A 22,141-nucleotide genomic window follows, 5' to 3' on the forward strand; every position below is an offset into this window, starting at 1 on the left:
GGTAATGTCTTACTGTGTGTTTAATTTATCAATTAAACTTTATTATACGCATGTATGTATGCACAAGAAAATCACGTTATATATGGGTTCAGCAGGTGTTCGCTTATATCCACGGATTCAGCCATCCAAGGGAAGTCTTGGAAGGTATCCCCCACAGATACAGGAGTCTTACTGAACTTGCATGAACAGCAATGCTAGGAGTATAGTAAATAAATTTGATGAATTTGAAGTGCTGGTTAAGAATCCAAGGTGGATATTGTTGATATATCAGACACGTGGTGCCACTCTGCAAAATTCCTGTGTATCATCGACAAGACTCCATGACCTACTCTGGCAGCCTGTCTGCACTGTTCAGTAAACTTCATGTCTGAGTGAACAATTACCCCGAAGTCTCTTTCATTTTCCACTACCCTGAGTGTAACACCACCCAGTTGGTATATTTCTGTGGGGTTACTGCTGCCCATATGCTGTTAACTTAGTGCAATATTGCCTTAGATGCTAATGCACCATAAAATCCTAAAACAACAACCCATATGCAGTACTCTGCATTTGTCAATGTTAAACTTCCATTGCCACTTCTCAGCCCATCTACATAACTTTTTCAGATCCTGTTGCAGCAGCATACTGTCATTACTGTTCTTAACAACCCTGCAAACCATTGTATCATCTGCAGACTCTGAGATTAAGCTTATTATACCTTCATCAACATCATTGATAAATATACAAAACAACAGTGGGCCCAACAACGAACCCTGAGAGACACCACTAATAACATTAGTTCACATAGAGCAGTACCCATTGATTACCACTCTGTCTTCTCCCACTCAACCATCCTTTTATCCATTGTAGTAACTTTCCCTTAATGCCGTACTGCTCCAATTTGTACACTAGTCTTCCATGTGCAACAGTATCAAAAGCTTCATGAAATCCAAGTATATGATATCAAAATTATTTTTTGCATCCAGTTCCTTTGCAACCACATCATAATATCCTATCAAATTTGTCAGACAAGACTTTCCCTTAACAAACCCATGCTGTGTCTGAATTATTGCTGCAATCTTGTCTAGATGATACTGCAATGCATCTTTAACCAGTGACTCTATTATTTTACCCGGAACAGAAGTTAAACTAACTGGTCTGTAATTACTCGTGTCACCCTTCGATCCCCCTTTGTGAACTGGGGATACATTTGCACATCTCCAGTCCGTGGGAACCTCCCCTGAGTCCAAGGATGCTCTCATAATTATGGCCAAGGTTTTGCTTAGTTGCTTTGCCGCCTCCTTTAATATAACTGGATAGATCCCATCCACTCCAGGCGCTTTTCTTATGTTTAACTTCAACAATTTCTCCTCCATGTTGCTCTCAGTTATTACAAAATCATTAAGTATCCTGCTACAATTTGATAACCTTTTGCCATTTCCAAACCTTAATAACTCCTTGTGTGTGAATGTAGTTGCAAAATACTCATTCAGTATTGCTGCATCCTGCACTCCTCCGTTGTAGTAGGAGGAGGAATGTGCAGAGGCATTATCATGGAGCACTGCAAACCTTTTGAGAGCTGACCCAGCCTTTTTTCTTTTATAGCAGTATTATTGCTATAAAACCTCACAAAGCGTGTAGCTTTATGAGGTTGGAATAACGCTCCAAATCTGTATGCTTTTATTGTTTTGACATTTGTTTAGTTTAGGGATATCAGTGACTTAGACCATATTATGTCACTCAGCCATTTTCAATCCACTACAGGATGAAGGCCTGTCCAGCAACTTTCCAGTTCCTTCTGTTTTGTGCAACGACCATCCATTGTTGTCTTCCAGGTTTACTTTTAGCTTCTTTTGGGTACCATTCTGTTATTTTCTTAGTCTATCTGTCATAATTTCTTCGAGCTATGTGTCCTGACATACTATGTGATATACTAAAGAACTGAAATGGACTATGTATCCATTTCAGTTCTTTAGTTTTGATAAGAATGTCCTTTACTTGTGTTTGCTGCCTAATCTATGTGTTTCTAACAGTCTGATTCCTAATATAATTTGTTCCATTCTTTTGGTGAGTACCAAAGTTTCACTTCCATAAGTCTGGGTGGGGAGTATATATTGGTTCATTATTTTACATATCACACAAATTGGGATATTGCTCCTCAGTATGTGACTATATTTCTTAAATGCTATTCTTCAGAAATTTATTCTTCTCTTGACTTCCAGCCATTTATCACTATTACAGCTAACGATTTGCCCCAGATAAGTAAATAAATTACTGCTGCTTCAATGATTATATCCCTTTCTGTGACATTTGTTCATCATTTCTTTTCATCTTATTTCTTTTCTTCAGCCATATTCATCTTTAGTCCAAAATCTTTACTAACTCTGCATAACGGATTAAGATTTTTCTCTAATCCTTTGGGATCATGGCTTATGATCACAATATCATCTGCAAATTGCAAATGGGTTAGGTACTCTCCATTCATATTGACTCCTTTCTGCAACCAGTCTAATCTTCTGTAAGCTTCCTCAATGGCAGCAGTAAACAACTTTGAAGATGTGTCTCACCTTGTTGAACTCCTTTCTCAATTTTAAATTTGCTACTGTCTTTGTCTAGTCTAATAAAGGAGGAAGCCCATATATTTTCATCAAAATCATAATGTATGGGGGTATATATGCCATGTCTTTCCAGTGCCTGAAACATTGCCTTATGCTGTATGGAGTCAAATGCCTTTTCATAATCCACAAATGTCAGGCATAATGGTGTTTTACATTCATCTGCTTTCTTCATTTAGCTGCGATATTACGTGAAGTTAATCCATAGTTGAGATTCCTCCATTAAGATAGCTTGCTCTTTCAGTTGATTCTTATCAAGTATTCTTTCTAATCTGTTAGTAATGACCCTTGTGAACAACTTGTAGATGTGGGACAAGTTAATTGGCCTATAATTTTGAATTTCGGATTTATCTCCTTTCTTATGCAGCAAAATCAGGTACGGGATATGATATTGCCAAGGGGAATTTCTTTCGTGTTCAATGTAAGGAGTGTGAGGAAATCAGGCGACAACTCAGCATTGTTATTTGCTTATACGAGAGCCTGAAGGACAGGGTGGATACCCTCGAAGGATCTAAATTGAAGGACACATCAAGCTCTCAGCTGCCCACATCAATGCCAGAGCTTGCACTTGATCATCATGTAGCACAGTGGCAACCCGAAAGGCAGAATCCGCTGGTCCCACAGGAACTAGTAGTTGTCGGTGACTCTATTATCAGGGAAATGGGGAACATGGTGTGTAAAAATGATAGGTGGAACAGGACCAGGGTATGTCTGCCAGGGGCAAAGATTGATGATGTTGTAGGGCAGATTCATCTTTTAGGGACACAAAACGTGATATTGTTGTACACGTCGGCACTAATGATATTAACAGTAGGAGACCAGCAGAATTACTTAACAAGTACAGGTTACTGTTGAAAAAAAGCCATGAATTAGGGTTGAATTTGAGTGTCTGCAATTCTGTAAAGACAAGATAGGAGTGAGTATATGATGAGAGCCTTGTCGAGCAATTCGGCCATGGAAAGATTGTGCAAGGCTCAAGGGGTAGAATTTTTTTCAGCCTGGTTGTAGTTGTTAATAGGAGAGACTGCTTCTAGAGGAATGGGATACACATAGAAAGGGTGCAATAATATTTACTGATGCTATCGAGGCAGCGTTAGATGAGTCAGAAAACTGCTAGCTTGGCTTGGGGAGGGATACAAGGACTAATAGATTAACAGTAGCCGCTGGTAGAGGTGAAAATGATTCTTGCACTGCTTCTACTGGAATGAGCAGCAGCCTGGAAAACAAGATGCAGGGTATTTCAGAGACTGCTGGGAGTCACTGCTCCACAAGTAAACACATGGGTTGTGTTAGGTAGCTAAGAATAGGAACAGGTGCATGTATACTTGCGTGTACACCAATGCTAGGAGTTTGGTAAATAATTTGATGAATTTGAGGTATTGCTCAAAACATCGAAGACAGATATTGTTGGGATATCAGAGATGTCATGTCACACAGATATAAGGAATGCAGAAGTGGAATTTGGGGAGCACAATCTGTATAGGAAGGATAGACAGGACAGGAAGGGAAGAGGTGGTTATGCTATTAGTTAAGAAACACATAAAATCCAAGAAAGTGCAGCAAGTTGACATCGCTAGACAGTGCAGTATCGAGTCAGTTTAGTATGACATAAGCACTGGGAGATCAAACCTGAGAGTAGGAGTTGTTATAGGCCTAATGACTCTGATGAGTATAATAAAAAATTGTACAGGGAAATAGAGTGGGCCAGTAAATCAGAGAGTCTTATAATGGGGAATTTTAATTTCCCGGATACTGACTTGAATTTGTGGGTTGGTCACTCACACACTTAAGGCTTTTGTGGATTTATTGGATAATTGTTTTCTATATCAGCATGGTCGGGATGCAACTAGAGGGAGTAATACACTTGATCTGATTATCAGTAGTGATTCTTCATGCATTAAAAATCTGCAAATAAAGGAACCACTAGGTGGCAGTGATCACAGTCTGCTGATGTCGGGTTTACTTAAAGAGATAACTACCATCAGGGGTAAAGGGAAGGGTTTTTGCTTTCTTAAAGACGACTATGGTGGTCTGAAACAGTATTTAAATTCTATACGGTGGGACCAACTGACGATGTTACCAACAGCAAATTCAAAATGGGAGGCATTCAAAGAATTAATCTTGGAAGCTACTAGGCTTTACATACCAACTAAGAAATATTGATCAAGGTTTATGCCTAAATGAATGTCAGATGAACTAAAGAGACATGTGGCAGAGAAGAAAAATGCACAGGATACATATAAATTAATGGGTGACATGGAAGCCCACGATAGATACAAGTTGGTCTGTAACCAAGTTACAAAGGAGATTATGAGAAATCTTTGGCAAAGGATGCAAAGAGAAACAGTAAAGAGTTCTTTACCTATGTAAACTCTAGAAGGAAAGGGATGAATCAGATTGGTCCACTGGATATTGATGGTTCAATTGTTGATGATCCTGCTCAGGTGGCTAACAAACTAAATGAGTATTTTGCAACTACATTCACACACGAGGAGTTATTTGAGGAATGGAATGCCAGTGGTGAATTAAACTCTGGAGTGTGCTAGATGATTTTGTAATAACTGAGAGGAAAGTGGAGGAGAAATTGTCGAAGATAAACATAAAAAAGGCACCCTGGGTGGATGGATGGGATCTATCCAGTTATATTAAAGGAGGCAGCAAAGGAAGTAAGCAGAACCTTATCCATAATTATGAGAGCTTCCTTGGTCTCAGACACAATTAATTATAGTAATTACACAAGTAATTACTCTAACTTCTGTTTCAGCAAATTAATGGAGGCATTGGTTAAAGAAGCACTGCAGGAGAATCTAGACAAGACTTAAGTTATAGCTCTGACACAGCATGGTTTCGTTAAGGGGAAGTCTAGTCTGACCAATTTGATTGGATACTATGATGTATCACAAAGGATCTGGATGCAAGGAATAACTTTGATATCATATATTTGGATCTTAGAAAGAGCTTTGATACTGTTGCACAAATTGGAGCAGTGTGGGATTCGAGGCAAATTGCTGCTATGGATAAAGGGATATTTGAGTGGGAGAAGACAGAGTAGTAATCAGTGGACATTGCTCTTTGTGGACTACTATTATTAGTGGAGTCCCTCAGGGTTCAGTGCTGGGTCCATTGTTGTTTTCTATATTTATAAATGATATTGATGATGGTATATCAGTTTGCAGACTATACGAAGGTCGGCATTGTTGTTTAGGACACTAAAGACAGTATGCTGCTGCAACAAGATCTAGAAATGTTGAGCAGATGGGCTGCGAGGTAGCAAATGAAGTTTAACAGTGACAAATGTAAAGTACTACATAACCCAGAAGTAATCCCAGAGTAACGTATCAACTCGGTGGTACTACACTGACAGTGGTAAAGAATGAAAAGGACTTTGGGGTAATTGTGCAGGCAGATATGAAGTTTTCTGAGCAGTGTAGATGGTCTGCAAGAGTAGCTCATGGTGTCTTGTCAATGATATACAGGAACTTTTCTAGCAAGGATAAGGAGGTGATTATCCCCTTGTACAGTCAGTCCTCGTATAGCACGGTATTTGTGTTCGTAGAAACTCTCGTGCAGTGCAAATTCGTGTAATGCAAATAACATCAGCCCTGTCGGAAAAATAGGGTTGGGTGCCGGCCACCCAATAAATAATCGTACAACTATTTCGTAATAAAATATTGCTAATGCTTTTTCTTCTATTGTAAGCAAACTTGTTCTTTGTTTGATCTTCTATCCAAACAGGCGTTCCACCTCTTCCAATTCTTTGTGTCTTGATCTAATGGATTTTCTTACACTTTGAGTTGTTCCTGCTATGGAAGTTGTTTTTATTTTCTCTGCATTCTTTCTAATTCTTGACGATGCCTCATTTAAGAATGTTGCATGTGCAATATCACATGGTCTTTCATTTCGCTCACAGTGCTTCAGAATTTCATATTTTTTTCTCTATCGACAAAGGCGGACTGGCCATCTTTTGTTGTGGAAGTCGATCAGCCTAAATAAATTTAAGGCTGAGCTGGACAGGCATCTGGAATGAATGGAGGGGTGAAATGGGAGCAGTTTTTTTTTTTTTTTTTGGCTGATGCTGTATAAGCTTGCTTTCTAGCATCATATGCCTCTACTAATGCTAATGCTAAAATTATGATTGCATTATTCCACTTCTTAGGCATCATGCATTTCCTAATGTATTTTTTATGAAGAGTCTTGCCAGTTTCTGTGTCATGTCTCTTCCTCCGAATTTTAACAACTCTGCACTAACTTCACCTTCACCTGGGGCTTTCTGATTCTTCATTTTCTTCATTGCATGTTCTACCTCATCAGGAAAGATATCGGGTATGTCGTATATGTTGCTAATTTGTGATCCATCTTGCCCATTACTGGCACCATTCCCTTGCTCCTTATATAATTGTTTTTAGTAGTATTCTGCTATTTGAATTATGTCTTCTCTGCTAATTAAAAGTACACCATTGCTATTCTTCAGTATCATTTGCCTTTCTGTATTAATGCTCATGGCTGCTAATTTAAGTCCTTTGTTTTCCCATAATGCTTGTTTTACTTTTCTTGTGCTAAATCTTCTTGTGTTAATTCCTCTCTGGGTCTCTTTCTAATAGCAATGCATAGCTCAGTATACTCAATTTTGTCCTTGTCAGTGTTTATCTTGCTCTTCATTTGTCATTGTGAGTTCATCACGACAAGTGTTTCTTGACAAATTTTTTCTTCTTTGGATTTCTTTTTACCTATAGGTTTCTCGGGCTTTATTGCTTTCAGAAAGTTGTTGTATTCCTCGCCGATACCTTGGTCCTGAAAGGTCTGCAGAAGCTCAAACTTGTTCTTAAGTTCCAGTACATACTGCTTTTTCTCTTCCGTTATATCAAAGACCTTAGTATTATTTACTTCAGTCAGTTTTTTCCTTTCTTATCTTATATCTATATCAGGTGTGCATCTTACCATTCTGTGATCACTTCAAACATTTCCTTGTTCAGGACAGCATTATCATTACAATATATGTTCTGTTAGTGAGGATGAAGTCAATTTCATTTGTTGTTAATCCATTTGGGCTCTTCCATGTTCACCTTTTTCTTGGGAAAAAAAAAAAAAAAAATGTTCATTACTGACATTCCTTGAGATTCTGAAAATTCCAGAAGTATTTTACCTCTTTCACCAATTCCAAAATTTCCTATAGTTTCCCTTTCTACACTGTTTTGTCTCTTTCCAATTTTAGCATTGAAGTCCCCCATAATAATAGTGTAGTGAGTTTTCTGTTCATCGAGAAATCTCTCAATTTCAGTGTACATTTCTTCAAACTCTTCATCATCATGGCTCGATGTTGGTGCATAAATCATTTAAGCTTTAGTTTGTACTTCTTAGAAATCCTGAGTAGTCTTGACACCCTTGGTGATGTACTTTTGAATTCTAAAATGTTTTTTTTATTTCTTTATGGACCAGAAAGCCAACTCCATCTTTGCTCTTTTCACTGTTTCCATTGGAGTACAGCAGATTTCCACTTGATAAGCTTATAAGTGATTCATTTCTTCTTGTTTCAGCCAAACCAATGAGATTCCAATTCACATACTCTAATTGGTTTTCTAGCTCTAATATCCTATCTTCACTGATGAGTGATCTTACATTGTAACAGGTCAAGTTCAGTTTCCATGCATGACAGCCTGGTACTTACCCAGAGATACTTAGCACCCTCTGCTTCCACTCCGATCCTCTTGCTGCCATAAGAGGGGGAAGTGAAAGCCACTGGGAACTGAGGCCAATTGTTTCATCATGTTGCCATGTGCTGGAGGGTTTGGTCTTTTCCTCTTCATGCTGACCAAACGTCTTGACGACAACCACTCCACACATTCGTTGCCACCAAAGTGAAGTAACAGGGCTTATCATCGGGAAGGTGTGCAAGAGTGGATTTTAGGAAGGCAAGCTGATCAGACTTCTGCTAGATCTTTAAAAACAGAAAGATATTGGATCCATCAGTGTTTTAGACAGTGTCCAATAACACACAGAATGCCTGTTCCCCCTCTAAGCCCTTCACTGTGTATTATGTCTGTACAAATGTGTATGTTCGTGTGCAGATTAGCATGTTGTGCAGGTTAAAATACTAGGAAAACTTATGTAGAAAAACTTTACTCTCTCTCTCTCTCCCTCTCTCTCTCTCTCCTCAGGATATGATGCTAAGGATTTGATGCATTGAAATAGTTGAAAATTTTTTTAAACTAGTAGAAGACAAGCATATATCCGTAAATTAAAAAAAAAATCAATATGAAATTTGGCGTCTACCTCTTCAACTAGTTGTTCAGGAACTTTGAATGACATATCTTTGGGTGTGCAAACCAAATGCACAGTATGAGTTTGGCCATCTTCCTAGAATAAAAAAAAAAAAATTCTATTTAAAAAAAATTTTTTTTTTTAAATAGTAAGAAATACATCACAAGAAAAAAAAAAAAGTGGTTATTTTTTTTTTCAATATAAACAGAATTAATTAAAGGAAACTGATATCCAGTCAACAGATTTCCATATCTGCATATGAAAACAGTAATGATTTTTTTGTATATGATCATTTTTAGCATTTCTCAAGAGCAGGATAGTGTGCTTTCTCTCAAATCAAACAGCAATATTACAATGTTTCAGTGTCACTTCTGTGAAACTTCAAAAGAAGAAACACTGGAGTAAATATTTTAAATGACTGGTATTTAATGATTATAAATCATAAAAGTACAGTAAATTTAACTATGTAAGATATTCACTTCAAATACAAGAGGTTAATTTTTATAATGTATGTACTTCCTATTTATTCCATGTATTGGTGGTACCTGAACTTATGCCGATCTGCACTTATATCACTAGAAAACTGTCATCTATTTTTTTACTTAATGGCAGTCTGACTTGCACATTTAAATTTCTCGAAAGTAACTGTCATGTTTTGATGACTGAGAAGTTGGATTTGGTGTATACAGTAAACCCCCGCTATTTGCGGTATCTGTATTCACGGTCGCTGATTTAATATAAAATGAAACCTAAAAAAAATGTGAATTTTAAAGCTTTGTGAATATTTTCCGCCATAAAAAAACATGGGTGTGGCTAAAATCATCTTTCCCGGTCAAAACAGCTGTCAGTGGGTGGGGGAGAGGGGTGACAAAATCGCGAGCGTGGATGTTTCTCGCTAATCCTTGTTCAGTATGTGTTATGCGCTTATCATGGAAGGTTTCGCCGTTTGCTTTTAATTTATATGCTTATAAATTGAATAAATTTATAAGCTTACAAAAGTGAAAAATCTACCGTTTTGCAGCGTGTTTGTGAAAACAGACTTTTTCGAGTGTGTTAACGGAAGAAAGTGACTTTATTGTGGACAAGTTCTTTTCTAACCCCTACAAAAATATGGCTACGAATAACAAGGGAAATGTGAAAAGATCAAAGAAGGTGATGATATTAGCGAGTAAAATTCAGTTATTAGACAAAATTTCTAATGGTGAAAGTGTCTGGTCAATCGTAAAACATTATAAAATCATTAAGTCAACGGTACGATCAATCAAGAAATCGGAAGAAAAAATCCGTCGTAGTGCCCGTGAAAACGCACTAATTGCTTCAAAAATTTGCTCTGTAACTCGTGATGTTAAATTAGAAAAATGGAAAAAGCTTTAAATCTGTGGATAGAAGACCGAACTCAAAATAAAATTCCGTTAAGTTCACTCATCATTCGTGAAAAGACAAAACTCCTTATCAACACTTTAACGAAACTGGTGATAGCACTGGCGGGATAAGTTTTTTAGCTAGCAAAGGCGCTGGTTTGAAAGATTTGTTTGAAATTTCTAATAAATATTACAATTTTTGCAATGGCAATTTTTGAGGAAATGGATCTCAACTTAGAATGAAACTGATATTCAAGAACATGATATTCAATGCCTATGCTTGCACAGAGTAATTTACAGTAAGAAGAGGATAGCTAAACAAACTTCTCTAGCTATATTTAAAAAAAAAAAAAAAAAAACCACCATCACATGACCAACTATACACTTTGTATTCATATGTATAAAAACGTCGTGCACTTTTCAATTACTATTGTACTTCCATGTAGACCACTGTGCCAGGTCAGCACATGCTTCTAGAAGCTCCTGATCTCCAATACAACTCAAATTTAGTAGAGTTTAATAAGATGTTTATAGGCATTACTTAAGTGCATACTGATACTATAGTATTCCTATACTTATATATTTTACAGTTTGCTATGTGCAAGGTGTAATGAAGGTGCAAGTTGCCTACAGACGTGTTCTGTTATGTTTGTGGATATTATATAGGTCCAAAAATATTATATATAGGTGATGCATGACCACGCTGGTGGCACCAAGTTTTGCAGTGCATTAGAAGCCTATTTTGGAATGGCTATGGCTGATCAAGACAAGTTGTGGGCATCTCATTTCTGCTGTGATAGTTGCTGGTCAACATTACAGGAATAGTTTTGTGTAGTTGTTAGTGCAAGTTTATGCTATACTTTGAATGTGGAAAGAGCCCAAACAGCATCGGAACAACTATAACTTAAGTATAATCCCATAATTGGGATTATACTTTAAGTATAGCACATTAAGGATTACACTTCAAGTAAAGAGTAGCACTTCAAGGATTACACTTCAAGTAAAGTGCTTCATTTCCTTAATCAGCAAGAACTGTTGGCTGTATGACTTAAGGAACTTTGGAACTCCAAATACAATGCAGAGTTTCTGACATCTCATTAAAACAGGGGAGTCTACCAGATGCCAGCATCAAAATTTCCACACAGAAAAAGATGTATACTTTTGCATATTTTTATACCACTACAGAATTCTCACTTTGATTTGATTGGTCATAGCCACAATTTATAAGAGTGGAGTCTTTCCACAGACAGTTCAATTAAAACTGTGTGCCGCTTCATAATGGGAACATACATCCGTCAATACCTGGAATTAAAACTGTGCCACAAAAATGGGATGTCTGTGGGGGCTTCAAGAAGCTGAGGTTCCTTTGTATTCATATGTATAAAAACTTCTGAGTTTGCAAGATTGTTTCACAAACTCCTTGCTTTCTCTGCCTCTGGGACATCAGGGAAATAAATTAGACTACATGAGAAGAGAAATATCTCCCAGAATTGAATTGAATTGGAGCCAGGTCCACACAATCAATACCATTCTTGCAATCAATTAGCAACCAAGGGGCTCACACTTGAGATTAATTTCATCTAAGGGCCATCCCCAGAAAATATTAGTCTGTTAAAGTTTTATTGATTTTATTTTTTTACAAGGGGATTTAAAACCCTGCAGAAAATGCAATAACAGCTACTTAGTTTCAAGGAACTGTCTTGTTTCCAAAAATTCATATAAAGCTGGTACTAGTCAAACAGTTTGTTAAAACAGTGAATTCTCAAGGTGACAACTTCAAACATACATTTCCAAAAATGTCCGATTCAAAAGAGAAGGGCAGAATATTTTTTGGCTAACAAGTTAAGCAGATGATGGCTCTACAAAAACTCCAAGACAAAATTACTGATGCTGAGCAAAATGCCTGCACTCATTTCACCTTGTAGTGAAGGGCTTTCTTGTTAAAACTAAGAGTGAAAATTAAGAACTAGTTGACAAGCTGATTAAAATTACGGAAAAATAGGATGCAGAATGTCAATGAAGCTCCATTCACTAACATCAATCAGACCAAATACGGGTGATGTTACTGAAGAACAAGGGGAGAGATACCACCAAAACATACGGTTGTTGGAGAAAAGATATCAATGGAGGTGGAATGGGGAACACAATGTGTACAGAAAGGACAAAATGTCAAAACGTGTTTATGTTTTATGGTGGTCTCCAGGGTTTCACACATCAGCTGCTGTAGCGTCTGTATAAGGAATGTGCCAATGTTGGCAGTGGTAAGTGTGGGTGTGGAATGGTGTGTTTGTTCTGTTGAGTGTTTGTCAGCTCCTGGCATCTTTGCAGGTATGGGGCAGAGAACAAGTTTGTTCATTGCCTTCTGCCTCTAGCCATGAAGAGGTGTGTCAGGGTGTACACAGTGCACTGATGGTATGCCCAGGAAGAGGTCCTTCTAGAGAGGAACATCCCACTGGGCCTCCAAAAAAAAACCCCTAAAGGAGTATGGGTTACAGAAAGGACAAGTGGTAGAGGAGTGGGGAGACACAGTTGAGGCATTCCCACAAAGAATTTGAGAAGTAGTTGGAGAGCAGACAAAGGTGGTAGCAGGTTTCTTCAGTTGGGCGTTGAGTGCAGTATCCTGTGTCTTTTATTGAAAACCTTGTCTGCAAAATTGGCAAATGCAATGAAGGTCTCTTTACTGGAGACCAGCTGTGGTCAAGCTGTAAATATCTGTTTCCAGATGTAGTTCTGTTCTGATGCCCAAGTAGATATGACAGTCATAGATTATGTAAGACATTGTTTCTGGGAGGCTGCAGGAGCAATTTTGAGTGTCAGGGAGCCCAAGAGTGAACAAGAGTTGATGCTCCCATGCCCTGTCACAGAAATGTAAGATTTAGGCCTGGGCAAAACCACTGAATTTCCTGTTTTGCAAAGATTCTAATCACTGGAAGGAACTAAAACGTAGTTCTTCCCAAGTCAGATTCAGTCCATTCCTCTTGCCAGGCCTTGGTCATGGTTTTTATGATGCTGGCATTATCTTCTTTTGGTGATATTTCTAGATTTATGCCGAAGTTGTTTATCTCAGCCAGTATTTGTCATCTTCTGTGATATTGTAGGTAATGATAGGCTACTTCGTTCTGTATTGATAATTTGCCACTGATGCTTTGGAGCGACCGCAGGGATGGTCCTACAGGTCCTTAAAATAACAAGGAGGAAAAAGTGTTGGGCCTGGAGCAGTTATCTCTTTACTAGGCTATGATTAATCTTTTGGCTCAGGCACCTGCTGCTAGCAAATTATCGGGATGAGAATACTCTCATAATAGAGCTTCAGAGCAGATCGCTTGATTCCCCAGGCTGTTTTAGTGATTTTGATCAGTTGGCCTGTTATCTTTATTTTCCGGACAATGTATTTGGCATGGGCCATAAAGTTTAGTCGGCCACCTGGGATCACTCCCAGGTATTTGTAGTTCCTGACCAGTTTAACTAGTTTGTAACTTAACCTGATGTTAGGTGCTCTTTTTAATATTCCTTTCAGTAACACTTGATTGGTTTTTTCCCATTGAAATTAGGAGTTTGTGTGTGTTGCACCATTCAGATAAATCAGCTAGGATTGCGTTAGCCTGAACCTCCAGGTCACCCTAGAATTTCCAAATATGAGCACGGCCATATCATCCGCATAGGCTAACTTGATGCATTGTTATGTTGTAGTTTAGCCACCCGTCAGAGAGTGCATCCCAGCAATAGGGGCCTAGAACTGATCCCTGCAGGCAGACTCTTGTGACTTCTCTGGTTACTTTACATGTGCCTGTGGTGAAGACCAGGCTTCTTTCCTCAAAGTAATTTGTAATATTGGAGCTCAGCCCGGCCTCCCTGAACCTCTCCAGGATGCTTTGCTACCATACAGTGTCAACAGCCCCTTTGAAATCCACAAAGAGGCCAAGGATATGGTTGGAGTTGCTAGAGGTGGTTATATACATTATTTCTTTGATGGCATCTACAGTGCAGTATCCCCTTTAAATCCAAATTGCCTTGGATAGTGTAAACTTCTATTATAGGCTGTTATAAATTGGTGGCCAATTAATTTCTCCAGGATCTTTCCCATGATTGGGGGGCAGGGCGATTGGCCTATAAGAAGATAGGTTGTTGGCTGGTTTATCCGGGTTTTTTTAGCAGTATTTTTAAATTTCTCTTTCTTCCATGGCCTGGGGAAAATTCCTTCTTCAAGACAGGCATTCATTAGGTTTTAGATCATTGATGGGGTAGGTGCCCAGATCTTCTTCAATACCTCCATTTCCGCAAGATCTTGCCCAGGGCACTTTTCATTTTTCATACACTGGATTGCTGCCACTATCTCTTCCTGGGAGAATGGTTCCTCTTCTGGAATGTCAAAGTAAGTAAGTAGGATGTTGGAACCTAATGCTCATTTGTAGCGTGTTCTCTGGGTACACGGCATCCTGGTGAATTATCTGGTTCAGGATGGCGTTCATTGATTCCTCCCATGAGAGCATTTCCTGGTTTTGTTGTCCTAATATTGAGGAATATATTTCACTTGGGTGAGTCTTCAGTCACCAGATTATATGCGATGCCCCATGGGTCTGAGCTCAGGGTGTTCTAGACCAATTTTTCCCAGGAGTCCTTTTCTTTATATATTGCATTGTGATATAAATCTTTGATAGTTAAGCTGCAGTTTCTTGCTACATCTGTTATTATTCTTGTTAGGATTTCTATCCATAATCTGTTCTTAGTTTAATGTTTTCTTGAGCCTTTACGTATTCTAGGAATCCAGGGTCTCTGTATGAACGAGTATCTTTTTTCTTCTTTAATTTACAGTTGGGACAGGTCTCAGGGGAGTCTTTATTTGGGCACTCTTTGTACTGATGGCCCACTGTACTACAGTGGCCACATGTTGGGTCTTCTTGGAGGCAGGTTTTAGAGGAGTAGCCATAGTTGAAACACTTATAGCACTGCTGTGATATTATGAAGTCTTTTACTGAGTGCGCGAACCATTTCCACAAAAACACTTACCTGAGTTGAATATAGCTTTCCTTATGGCTGGGGGGGAGGGAGTGATACCACCCAGTGTTGGCTACTCATGGCCTTTGACCTTATCTTGAGTCTTATTCTTAGTTGTCTTTTAAGGTCTTCTTCTGTGATGCCTGTTTCCAGAAGGTGTTTGAACACCATATCTTCTAAGAATTCTTCTTCTCTCAGATCTTTGTTTATATCATAAATGATAACAGTTGGATTTAGTTTTTTCAGTGTGTTCATCTTCTCAGGTTCTAGTCTCAGATCTTGGATCTTCTTGTTGTTCTTGATTGCTTCCAGACCTGTACTTGTAGCTGATATGCACCCTCCCGTCTGCTTGAAATAACTGGAGGGACTCATCGGACCAGGAGACCTGTCTCCAATCATCCAAGGTCCAGTGCTAATGTTCATTCGACCAGATGAGGCGTAGAGTCCTGTGTCGCAGAGTTAGTAACGGGACTCTGGTGGTTTGGCAGCTCCTATAACCTATTGCAGCTAATAGTTATCTATGGTCTTGGTGGAGATATTTCTGGCACCTCCCTCGTTGAAGCCAGAGGTGATTTGTGCTACCGTCGCTCTCCGGTTGGCTGAAACAATGCGAGACAGATGTCGCTGGCTACGTTCATTCACCACCTTTCTCCGCCCACGGCGCTGTCCACAATAAGATACTATTCCGGAAATGCCATATTTCTAAAACACTCTTGATACTGTCGAACAAGGATAGTGCAATTTCTTTACCATCTCTGCAATAGAGTTACCCAATGCATCAGGCACCCACTATCATTCCTCTTTCAGAGTCAGTTAAATCAGTTAAATCGAATTACCGTCTACATGAATGCAGTGTACCTATATACCTTCCAAGCAGTGGGTTTGTCCACTAGTGAGAGGGGTGACAGCATCACATTGCCCAAGAACCAGGTATCCCACAAATTCTGTCCTTTCAGTCCCTTGAGAACAGAAGACTGAACAATTCTGGATAATACAAATAAAATGGTAACAATACTTTAAATTTTCTTTCCTACAATCCATGTCTTATTCTTTATTTGTTCTGGATTACTGTGCTGAAATTTCGGTCACACCTAAACACTGTTCAGCAATGCAGTTGAGCCTGAAACTAGCTGAAGTAGGTACCCTGAACCTAGCTATAGCAATAAATGTAACCAATATTTGATTTTGCACTGGTATAGAATTAATTTTATTTTTATTGGCAATAAATATTTGTTATACTGAAATTTTTATTTTGCTATAAAGAGATTGGTTTAACGTATTTTGTTAAGTAAGTTCTTTCATTCACAAGAAAACTGTTTGTTATTCTGAAAATTTCGTTATTGTAGAGTTCTTTATACCGGAATTTATAGGATTATACTGTATATTCAAATTCCAGTTCAATATACCAGTATGAAGTCTTACACATCTAACTAGAACTTATCCTCTTTTTCCATGATAAGAAAAAAAAAAAAAAAACACCCCATAATATAGCCCTACTTCCTTTGGTAACCTTTTTTTGGAAAGAGTTTACAGGGAATTACCACGTAGTTCTGTTTCATCTTCAGTACATGAAATACTGACTACCCAACCCTCACCTTGTATACATGCATGTGCAATGATAAACTCTGAGATCAGTCTGCTTTCGTGGTAATAATAACCATTTCACTAATCTTTACGCTGACCTTCGAGAATAAGTAATGGGAATATTCACAAGCTTCATTTTCGATTGCTGATTCCTCCTACGGAAGAGTATTTTTCATTTTTTTTCTATGAATCAATGAGTCACCACGGATTGATTTATAGAGGAAAAGGAAAGAAGCATCTCCATAATTTTTGTTTTTATGAAAAACTGAAGCAGGAGAGGTATTAGAACATATAGTACTTAGTACTGTGCATGGGTTGAAGGTTGAGAAGATACTTGTTGATATTAGACTTGAATTTCTGTAGATTGTAATTTTCAGGAATACATATGAAGGGTGGTTGTCCCAGAAAATGGAAATTGAAGGAATAAATAAGGAAGAGAAGAAAAGTTGGTTCTGTGAGTTTGTAGTTGGACAGTAAAAGAATGCTGACTGGATGCAGCACATTTTCAAACTTCTCTGGAAGAGAGAGTGGGAATTATAGAAGCCAGTTCAGAAGAACAGTACTCATGGAAGTATCTATAGAAATGGCATGCATCAGAAACAGCATTTCTATGAGGCAGAGAGTGGAGAAACTTTCTTATTCCACCAGTGTTAGAGATGCATCATTAATTAACCTAACCTATTTTCAGAATCTAGAAGCCTGAGAGAGATTTTGGAGGCATCACCCAAATGTCGGAACAATATTCTACGGTAGGGTAGATTTGTGGTTTGTACAGAGTGAACAGCTGTTTGGAAGAAAAGTAATGAGAGAGAGAGAGAGAGAGAGAGAGAGAGAGAGAGAGAGAGAAAACCTAGTTTTTTAGATGCAGAGCAACCAATATTTGTGATGTGCTCATACCAAGAGAGATTAGAAGTCAGGGTACTTCCCAACAGAGATATATAACCTTGCCTAGAAATTGGATTGTCATTGAAGATAAGAATAGGTGCAGAAGAATCTTTTTTGTGAGATGTCTTATAATTCAGTCCTGTCTAATTCAGACAGGACTGAATTAGAATGATTGAAATCAACTACCTTATCTTTGCCCCACTGGAGAATTACCTGGAGATCAGCATTTAAGGAATTGGTAGCAGATATTTGATAAGTTGAAGCTGTTAGTGCAGGACAAGGTTTATCAAAGTTCAAGGTGGAATGCAATGTGCTATCATCAGCAAAATCTTGGATAGGATTTTCGGTCAATGGAAGAAGGTCATTAATACATAAGAGGAAGAAGGGTGGGAGAAAAAACAATCTCTGAGAACATCAGCATTAGTGGAAAATGTTAAAACACAGAGAGCCATTACCATCACTTGCAGTGAGCAGTCAAAGAGAAAACTGGATACCCAATTACAAAAAACAGTTGGCAAACCATAAGATGGAAGCTTATTTGGAAGATTTTTATGTCAAACATAATCAAAAGCCTTTGAAATGTCAAGAGCAACTGCTTGAGTTTCACCAAACTTTTCCATTGAATTTGTCCACAGATGGGTAACATAAGCCAGTATATCAACTGTATAGCACTGAATTTGTCCATATATATATGGGTAACATAATTTTCAAAAGTAATCCGTACAATGATCAGATGGAAGGTTTATAGATAGTGTAAGAATTGGTGGTTAATAGATTTATCCTTTACTTTAGAAAGAGTACAAGTAACAGCAATAGCATGATATTTGGATGGGAGGGATTTGTCACCCTTTTAGGAACTGGCTGAATACAAGCAAATTTCCAAGCAGAAGAGAAAACACTGGTGGAATAAGTGAAAAAGGCTACACAGAGCAGGAGTAAGCTCAGGTGCACAGGAGGCTTGTTCTCAAAACCTGCTTCAGCAGGTTTTGAGAACAAACAGAGAAATACTATCAGGACTAGGCACTCTCTTTGCATCAAGACTGTTTAAAATTCTTTTGACATCCTTTTGATGGAACACCACATTGAATGGAGTGTAGTGTGAATGGTAGTTTACCAAGATCATCAATACATGAGATAGAAGAAAAGTAGAATGCTAGGTGGTCAGCTTTATCTTTGTTAAAGGGGCAATAGAACCATCTGGCTTTGACAGAGGTGGGAATAGAGATGGACAAAATTTGTGGCCCATAGCCTTGGTAGAATGCTCAATCTGTACAAAAAGCAAGTTTTTCTACTCTCAGTTTACTCGGCATCTAGTTTGCACTGATTAATTTATTATTAGCCATATGGTGCAAGGAAGCCTGAGGCTTATGCTGCACCAGCCAAAAAAAATTTTTCTCAATTATCCCAGAGAGAGAGAGAGAGAGAGAGAGAGAGAGAGAGAGAGAGAGAGAGAGAGAGAGAGAGAGAGACAGAGAGAGGGAGGGAGGGAGGGGGGGAGGGGGGGAGAGAGAGAGAGAGAGAAATAGAAGGGAATCACCAAGAAAAAGAAGAATGATGACATCCAGCTCAGGATCCTGAGTGTGCCAAGCCCATACTCACCAGACGTGAGCCTCTGGGGTTAATAACTGCTTTATTGTTGCGAGCATTGTTGTAGGCAGAAAACAAACCTGGAGATTTGGATACAAGCCAACTGTGATATGCAACATCCTTATCCTGAACAGCCTTAGTCCATTTAGAGATTTTAAGGTGCAGTGCGGAATAAAGGATTTCATCTGTACAGGAATAATTTCACTGACATGATCTGAATAAACATTGACATCAGAAGATTTGAAACAATAATCTGACCAAGGAAAAGAAATCTCTCGGATCATCCGATCCCATTTTGCATTCTTGTAATACCAAACAATGCAAGGTTGAGAATGGCCATGAAAGAAAGGTTCCATTGGAGAAGAGATCATCACCAAGTTGTGATCTGAGTTTCCCAGAGGACCACTCATTTGATCGTGTACCTAGAAGGGTTGTTTGTGCAAAAAAAATCAAGTATATTGGCCATATAGTTACGATTGTTTCATATTCTGGTAGGTAAATGAACAATCTGTGCAAAGTCATTAATAATTGCAAAAACATCAGCATCTTGGTGGTTTTAGGAAAGTTGGACCGGAGAAAGTCAAGTTTCGAAGAGAGGAAGTCAAAGAGTTCCAAGTGATTAGTGGAGTTGGGAGAACAATAGAGCAACAGACAAATTTGAAAGAATGGGGGTAGAAAGATTTTAAGCCAGAGAAGATTCCAAATTACTAAGTCTCTGAGATGACATAGAGATATGGATAGTGTCTTATATGAAGGTTACACCTGAATATCAGTTTAACCCTGCCATAATACACTGTGATAATTACAGATCTCTGTAAAAGGCCAGAAATGTGTGTAGTGTTGTTTGTGCAGTATGTGTGCTGTTTAGTTGTTTCTGTCACTTTGTCACCAGGAAGGTGATCACCTGGAAACGAAAATCTGCCCAGTGTCCGTCTACATGACCAGGAGGTGGGCCACAACTATGCATGAATCTTGTAGGCCCTAACAATCCTGTACCGAATGTCCAAAGCAACTTTAGGATCATTAAAAAAAATAATAAATAAAATAAAAAAATTAAATAAAAAAAAATTAAAAAAATGATAAAATAAAATAATAATAATAATAAAACAAAATTAATTTAAGGATATTAAATTAATTAAATATGATAAAAAATAAAATAAAAAACAAAGAAATTAAAAAAATTAATTAAGTTCGGTATCCACATCTCAGTGTGCCACCTTCTAACGGAGGTAGGTGACCACTCCGGCAAATGTCTCTGTCAGCTGTGAACAGCTGTTCGGTGTTCAGTTTGTCCTATTCTTAATGTTATCAAAGCCACGATGTATGTCTTCTCCCAGGCCTTCCTTCCATTCTCCCCTCAATAATTAGCTGTGGAATTGCATATTTGTTGTTCATCAGGTGTACAAGATATGCCATTTTTCTTTTCTTTATGTCCTGCAGCAATTCAAGGGTTTTTCCAATTCACTGCAGGACACACTCATTGGTCACTCTTATTGTGCATGGTATCTTTAACATTCTCCTGTACATCCACAATTCAAATCGTCCCATTGCAATTACTTTTACTCTTTCTAAAGTAATGGAGAAATCATTTAACCGCCAACTCTTAAATTAGAAACCTTCTGTCTGATCAATGATAGCCAGTATGGATTTTGTCTGTCGATCCACTGGTGATATTCTGGCTTACATTACCCATTTATGGACTAATTCAATGGAAAAGTTTGGTGAAACACGAGCAGCTGCTCTTGACATCTCAAAGGCTTTTGATCGTGTTTGGCATAAAGGTCATCTATACCAGCTTCCATCTTATGGTTTGCCAACTGTTTTTTGTAATTGGTTATACAGTTTTCTCTCTGATCGCACACTGAAGGTGATGGTAGATGGTTCTCTGTCTTCTAACTTCTCCACAAATGCTGGTATCCCCCAAGGTTCAGTTCTTTCCCCCACTCTTTTCCTCTTGTATATTAATGACCTAAATGAGAAGTTCCAACAAGAGAGAGATAAAACAAATTGATTAGTCAACTAGTAATTTTGATATCTAGAGTGAAAGGGAATATCAGAGTGGACATATGCACAAGTACCATCTCTGAAGCAAAAGGAATCATACAGCAAATAATTATGACAATTGAGATGAGCAGTGGTTCAATTAACAGATAACTGGGATTCTGCCAGAAAATGTGTGGGGTTTTGGGTGAGGTCCATTTCCAAAACCTGTAAGTGGAAATGGACATCACCGAGATCATGTATATTTGTGTATCTTTGAACCAGATGGTGTGATGATTTTGAAATATCAGGAATGATTTCTCTAATGTCATACGAGTCTCCCTCTTCCAAATAATCTTCATTGATCTCAAAGTTATATGGCAATATTTCTTGAATGAGTTTCAATAGTTTTACTCTTGATCTCCATCTAGGCTGCAGAAATGTTGTAGATAGCATCATTAATTGCCAGTGACTTCCAAAATAAAAGAGGATTCTTTTCTTCAATGATGAAATTCTTCAGCAAGTTCTTACCATACAATTTTTTTTTGGGCGCTTCCGTAGCCAGGTGGGCAGGAGCAGCAGTGCGTAACACACGCTTCTTGATTAGACCGGGGTTCAAGCCCGTGACCACCAAATACGGAAAGGTCAGGGAATGACCACCACATATCTATGGAGCAATATAGCCTTAGTTGCTAATGCTCCTAAAAACCAAATAACAAAAACAATCTTTTCACAATCTCATTTACACCATGGTCCAATGTTTCTACCAGTAATGCATTGTTTGCTAGGAGATAATACTCCATCCCATTACAGAATATGGCTATATGTCACCATTTTTGCAATGGGATGGAAGTATTATTGTTCTTATTATGGAGTATAATTCATTCCATGCAAAAA

At 38.3% G+C, this 22,141-nt stretch overlaps 1 protein-coding gene across 1 annotated transcript in view; it reads right to left on the minus strand.

Moving 5' to 3' along the window:
- Herp (Homocysteine-induced endoplasmic reticulum protein) overlaps positions 1-22,141 on the minus strand; it is a 223,851-nt gene that overhangs the window by 167,979 nt on the left and 33,731 nt on the right. Inside the window, exon 4 of the mRNA XM_090383557.1 lies at positions 8,865-8,948. Coding sequence (XP_090239683.1) covers positions 8,865-8,948 — 84 coding nt within the window. The remainder of the gene's footprint in view (positions 1-8,864; positions 8,949-22,141) is intronic.

Source organism: Mastigoproctus giganteus, chromosome 10 (genome assembly GCF_048544385.1).
Source record: "Mastigoproctus giganteus isolate SK-2022 chromosome 10, ASM4854438v1, whole genome shotgun sequence".
Classification (NCBI taxonomy): domain Eukaryota; kingdom Metazoa; phylum Arthropoda; class Arachnida; order Uropygi; family Thelyphonidae; genus Mastigoproctus; species Mastigoproctus giganteus.